At 27.2% G+C, this 6,664-nt stretch overlaps 2 protein-coding genes across 4 annotated transcripts; one reads left to right on the top strand and one right to left on the bottom strand.

The window, feature by feature from the left end:
• Positions 1-4,284, top strand: LOC124949319 (neutral and basic amino acid transport protein rBAT). 3 transcript variants are annotated; one of them, XM_047494245.1, is made up of 12 exons: positions 1-150; positions 303-357; positions 455-705; positions 1,375-1,753; positions 1,858-2,099; positions 2,269-2,394; positions 2,482-2,708; positions 2,806-2,986; positions 3,073-3,299; positions 3,676-3,681; positions 3,860-4,009; positions 4,084-4,284. In XM_047494245.1, exons 3-12 carry the CDS (start codon positions 457-459, stop codon positions 4,166-4,168), a joined length of 1,872 nt encoding a protein of 623 aa, XP_047350201.1. In that variant the 5' UTR covers positions 1-150; positions 303-357; positions 455-456; the 3' UTR covers positions 4,169-4,284. The 3 variants fall into 3 exon arrangements, with proteins under 3 accessions (XP_047350201.1, XP_047350291.1, XP_047350368.1); XM_047494335.1 differs by having other exon boundaries at positions 442-705; XM_047494412.1 differs by lacking the exon at positions 3,676-3,681.
• Positions 4,285-4,463: 179 nt separating this feature from the next.
• On the bottom strand, positions 4,464-6,185 carry LOC124949963 (JNK1/MAPK8-associated membrane protein). Its single transcript, XM_047495957.1, has 4 exons — positions 5,477-6,185; positions 5,203-5,372; positions 5,049-5,125; positions 4,464-4,960 (listed from the first exon to the last, which is right to left on the bottom strand). Exons 1-4 carry the CDS (start codon positions 5,920-5,922, stop codon positions 4,745-4,747), a joined length of 909 nt encoding a protein of 302 aa, XP_047351913.1. The 5' UTR covers positions 5,923-6,185; the 3' UTR covers positions 4,464-4,744.
• Positions 6,186-6,664: the final 479 nt, after the last annotated feature.

Below are 6,664 nucleotides of genomic sequence, written 5' to 3'. Positions count from 1 at the left end.
TTTTATTCCATTAGTACTAACGGAGAGGTCGAAAGTAAGAAGAACTAGAAGAAAAATCGTTGAATTTTCAACGGTACAGAGTTGCGCAAACTAGTCTTTCGATCTTATTCGAGGACTGCGAGTGGATGCTGGTGGTTGTCTAATCACTAAGTACGTTAGAAATTTATATTTCATTTTATCGATAGACCTAGATATTTTATTTTTTTTTTTTATTATTTCTATTCTATAAAACAATCGCTGAAAAGACAGCATCTTATTTAATTTATTTATTTTCAAATTAAATAATAATTCGGATTTTTTAGATTGAATTCCGAGTTTAAGCTGAGCTACGCGAATAAGAGACTGCGAAAGTTAGGGGTAAGTACAGTGTAGACAAAGAATTCTATTTAAAAATTCAGATGAGTTTCTCTACGTTCTACGATATACATACGTACTTAATAGAATTGTTTCGTAGCTATGGAGAGTGGGAGGCAGGATTTAGATAACAACGAAATGAAAGAATCGTCTCGGGCGTCTTCAGTCGTTCCAACGTGCAAGTCTGAAACAGATGATAGTACTCCAGTTTCCTTTGATCAACAATTAAAATCTTACGAACTTTTAAATATGGGAAAACAAAATGGGGGAGAAAGTGATCTCGATGATGGAACAAAGGAGAGAATGCTTACGGATGAGAGTAAAATTTCGCCTACTAAAGATGCTACAGAGGTAATAACGCCATCATTTTTATTCTTCTTTTTTATTTCTTACTTTATGGATTTATTATGCTTTCACGTGGTTTTTTTTTTTTTTAATATAAAACCGAGAAACTATGCATTTATATATTATGTCGAGACGATGTGTAACATAAGGTATACGATAACGTATAGATATATTTTTATAATATAATTTTTCTTCGTATTTCAAAGAAATTAAGATGAAATTAATGTAGGAGGAGCACGGTTTTTCCAACATAATCGGGTATTTACCATGACTTGCAATATGAATAAAATATTGCTCTCTTCAAATAAAATACAATAATTTAATTTAAAGATAAAGATATTCCATTTATTTATTATGTAATAAAATGTAAGAATTATGAAGACACGTATTAAGGTTTCTTTAAAAAAATCGAATATCTTTTTCTGATTACGTCATACCCTATATTTTTTTTTAAATCTATTATATCGAATGAAATTCTGTTTTTAGAAATAATTTGTTAAAACCAATAATAATCTATAAAAGAGATTACTTAATTTTGTAAAGAAATAAAACGATATACAGAAGCAAGAAGTTTTCGAAATTGCATCATACTTTCTCTTAGTGAAATATATCTAAATTAACAATTTATAGTTTTTGTCATTGTTACATGAAAATAAAAATATTTTTCGTTTATAGGTTAAATTTATATCGGAAAATGGAGATGCAAAAATCGATATTGAAACTGCTAAACAGACATTTTCTGGAATGGGGAAAGAAGAGTTGATGAAATTTGCTAATGATCCATTTTGGGTTCGTTTAAGATGGTTTTTATTCATTAGTTTTTGGATATTATGGATCGCTATGTTAGCTGGTGCTGTAGCTATTATTTTAATGGCACCAAAGTGCGTAGCACCAAAGCCTAGAAAATGGTGGGAAGAGAGTCCTATTGTTCGATTACAATTTTCTGATTCACCTACCAAAAATTTAAAAGGTTTTCAATCTCTCCTGGATGAATTAAAGGAACAACATATAAAGGCAATTTGTTTACCATCGATAATGAAAGGAAGTTTAGAAGGTATAAACAAAAATAATGCAAATCATGTTTGTTATTGATATTCCTTCCAAAATATATATATAGAAAGATTTTTATTTATATTTATTATTACTTATGGCATTTAGGACATACGGAAAATTTCATAGAATTAGATCCGCAAGTAGGCGACATAAGTGATCTAGAAGATCTTATTAAAGCTGCAAAGGAAAGAGACCAGCATCTTATTTTGGAGTTAGATCCTAATTATTCTTCCGTGAAACACTTTTGGTTCGAACAATCTGTTAACAATAAAAATCCTTACACAGATTACTATATTTGGGCAGATGGACATACTTCTGATGGTGAAAGGCAACCTCCTAATAATTGGGTATATTTAACATTCTTGTAATCATTTGAATGCTATATGTGCCTATGAATGTTTTGTAAATACATCCTTTCTATATAGACATTTTTATAATTATTTGCATACATTTTGGATAAAAAGTATTTTATTTTACAAATGCATTTAGATTTTATAATTATTTGTTTTAATATAGCTAAGTGTAAATGGAGGATCTGCCTGGGAATGGAATGAGCAAAGAGGCCAATATTATCTTCATCAATTTAATAAATTTCAGCCAGATCTGAATTTCTCTAACCCACAAGTGGTAGGAGAATTTGAAGTAAGTTATTTTTTGTTTGATAAAAGATTTTGAATGAATTAATTGGTATAACATAAATTTATTTATGTTAATATTGTTTTATTTCAGAATATTTTGAAACATTGGTTAAAATTGGGAATTAATGGTTTTCGTTTAGCAAATACTCAATATCTGACAGAAGATCCTATTTTGAGGGATGAATCTTTGAGTACAATACCAACTGAAAGTGATAATTATCAATCATTGGTGCATGTATATACCCGAGATCGACCAAAAAATGTAGCAGTTTTAACAAAATGGCAAGAAATAGTTTACAATGAAACTAAAGGCCAAGGGTAATTATTTTTAATGTTTAAAAATCAAAAGAAATATATTTATATAATAATATATATTTTTTTCTACATATGATGAGTTTCTAATAAAATTCTACAGCTTATTTACATTACAAGATGATATTGGAGCAGATATTTTAGAAGTTTACAATGAAAAGAAGGCATTAAGTCTTCCACAAAATTCTCAATTTCTAACAACAGCAAATGCTAGCATAAATGCAACAATTTTGTATAAAGGCATTAAACAGTGGATAAATATTTCATCTTGGCCTGGATGGGATGTAAGCATCGTTAAAATAAAGAGAAATATGTCCAACATATAAGCTTTTTCTTTTTTAGAAAATACAATAATATTTATTTATTATAGGTAAATGGAGAACAATATAGTTTAAGACAACGAATGGCAGGTGATATAGCAGATAGCATAACACTAATGTTTATGCTTTTGCCAGGAACACCTATTCTTAGATTAAATGATACATTATCTGCCAAAAATGCATTTGCAATATTAGCTAAAGCTCGTACAAGTGCAACATTTCTTTATGGAGAAACTGATCTTAGAGTCGTAAATGGAAGCGTTTTTGTATATACAAGGTAAAATCCTTTTAGATAATTACTTAATATATATCAATATTTTTATAGTAATTCCTAATATGTATATATATATATATATATATATATTACTATTATTATATGTATATATATACATATGATAATCGCTAAAAGTTTAATGATACATTATTAACGAATAATAGTAAAATTAATCATACTACAATAAATCTACAAAGAATAGAGCAATTGGTTGTATTCACATGATAACATAACACAAATTGATCCATTTAGAGCTCAATTATTTGTCCAAAGTTATTCTTTACATTGATATTTAAGGTACATAACTGATAATACCTTCATATAATAAACTAACCAAGATTAATTTACCTTGTTTCATGTTTCCTTCTATGTGTCACAGGAGTTGGTGAGTTCACTAACATACTGTATGCATTTCTCTGCATGTCATTTCAAATAGATCTTTTATTTAATATATGTAATTATGGTTTATATAGTTTAGTAATAACATACACGAGTTGGTTAATGTAATCAAAAGACCATTAAATTTTTATGGACATTAGCTCTATTTTTTAATGAATTTTTAGGTTGAAAAGTGGTAATCCAGGATACCTAGTAGCATACCAAAGCGAAGAATATCCTACAATTATAGATTTATCATCTATACCTGGAATATCAGAAGAAGTGACTATACTTACATATAGTCCTAATTATACTCAAAATGGAGGTACCTTGAAGTAAGTACATAAAATCTAAAATATTCTGAAATAAAACTTTACAAAATACTATTAATTTATTCATTGATTTTCAGAACAAAGCTACCTTCAAATATGATACCTATATCATCTAAGAGTACATTGATTCTAACTTTTGTACCCAAGGATGATGTAAACTAATATTGTGCATTTAATACTCACTCGCTATCTATAATGAACGTAATTATTTGTTTTATGCAAATGATTTGCTTGATGTTAATTACGATTAATATATCATTAAAAAGTATGGCAAAGTATTGAAAAGTTGTATATTTTTTTTAACTCTATTTTAAAAAATTCCATAAGAAATATTTAATATTACTTAGTAAACTGATAAAATCAAATAGAATCAAACTTTTATTTTCATATGTATACTTAAAAGGTGTCAAGTGGAAATTTAAATTTTTAAATTAAGTGGAGAATTAAATTATTGATGAATAATATATGACAAGTCTTTATTCAAAAAAAAAGTTTGTTTTAAAACTAATTATACAGCAATTTGATCTTATTAATTTATTTTTGTATATATACACATTTTTAGCTTAATGATAAAAGTAATTTGAAATATTCAATAGTAGCTTATATTAACAGATAATCGTAAATGAAATTGAGATATTAAATTCTAGAAAAATAAGAGATTTTGCTTGATTGTAAAAAAGATATTTACCATTAGGATTGACACTGTTTCACTTACTGGTTAAGAAAAAGTATTTTTTATTATTGTATATCAAGTTTATGTGGATCAGTAAACCTTGCTGTAAAAATATAAAACAATGCAGGTAAAGGAACCAAGACAAGCATTGCTGGATGAATACTAATACCACGTAATGTAGCAACAGCTACTACTCCGTAACCATGTAACAACCAATGACCAAGTATTACTATTACATTTTTTACATCTGAAACTGAGCTAAGTAACAGGGATTTCATGGTCTGTAAAAATTTAATAGATTAGTATCAATAAACTATATAACAATATATAAATATTAAAGTAAATAGAAAAATATATAAAATTTTTTACCTGATTTAATTTGAAAGCAAAATGTGCTGCATTTGATAAAACTGACAAAATAATAGTTATATAAGGAAATGAGTAATCTGCAAAATATAATATTATATCAGTCCTAAATATTTTATTAGTTCAATAAAAAGTCAATGATTTATTTCTTATTTACATATAAGACCTCCTCCAACGGCATGTAAAAGTGCTAAAATAGGATAGAAATATAGTGCAGCATATATTGAAAATTTTCCATGTTTAGGTAAAAATTTTTTTGTTATCATTGGCCTTAAAATCAGCATAATAACTACGCCAAGAGCATAAAAAACAAAAACCATGGTATATCTAAAAGATAATAAAATATAAATTAATTTATATGTACGTAAATAATTTTTTAATGAAAGAAATCTCATTGAAAGATTAAAATATGCAATTAAAATATTACTAACAAAGGATATACTGCTTCTTGAGTACAGTGCAAAGTTGTTTCATAGTTTGGACTAGGATTATGTAGTAGTGTATACCAATCTGAAAGACGACGTGTTTTACAAGATCTTATTCCAAATGTACCGATAGGATCAGTTAATTGTAAAGTAATGAGGGATGCACTCAAAACTTCAAATAATGCAGACAGATGCAATGCAATGACTTCTTTAGGTATATTTCGTCGCATTGAGACCCCATCAATACAGAACCAATGTAAAACTAATGCTAGCAATGCCATAAATCCAAGATATAACCAATCATAAAACATAGGTGCATCTTCACAAAGAACACAGGCAGAAGAAACATTTGTTCTAAATCCACGAGGACACGCACCACAGTCACTCCAATTTCCATTTGCTAATAATTCTTTTCCACAATACATACCAGGACATCGTGTTAATGTATTCATACTTTAATATTTTAATATCCTTTAACATATATGTTTTATAGAAGATAAAATTTACATAGTCTTGATGTAAAATAAATATTAAATTTTTTTGAACAAAAAATATTGATATATCGGCTCATATCTCTATTGTTACTTGAATTTATATAAAATCATATTATCTACCGTTAATTCAAACATATCAATCAATATTAACTGATGTTTAATTTATTTAATATTTTAATATCATTGTAATATTGTCAATAATTTTTATTAAATCCTCTAAATCTAACCTTAAAATTTATAATACAACTTTGTTTTGTATTTTCGAAATCAATTAGCCATACACTACACATTGTACTACATACATACGTATATTATATTTCATAATGCACGCCAATGCGGTCAGTTGCTGTAATCATGTTCATGTACCAGCCGGTAAGGTATATTTTGATAACATAATACAAACACGTTTTCTTGCTAAATATTTATTTTCTATGTCAATGAAAAATATCAAAGTGCGGGAAAGTTATTTTGTAAAACGTCTCAATTGTACTTTTCGAATTTCATTTGTGTGCCTGAAGTAATAATTTAATATTTTCTTGCTTAATTTTTTGACAAGAAATATCAAAATGGAGATCACGTGGACAAATACTCGCGAAAGTTTAAAAAAGTTTGCGAGTGCATTAATGTGTGGAAAATGGTAATTTCTGTAGGCAAATTAATTTATGATTATTGTAAAAGAATATACAATATTAACATCTTT

The sequence above is a fragment of the Vespa velutina genome, chromosome 1 (assembly GCF_912470025.1).
Source record: "Vespa velutina chromosome 1, iVesVel2.1, whole genome shotgun sequence".
Lineage (NCBI taxonomy): Eukaryota > Metazoa > Arthropoda > Insecta > Hymenoptera > Vespidae > Vespa > Vespa velutina.
This window is presented reverse-complemented; position numbering and strand designations above follow the sequence as displayed.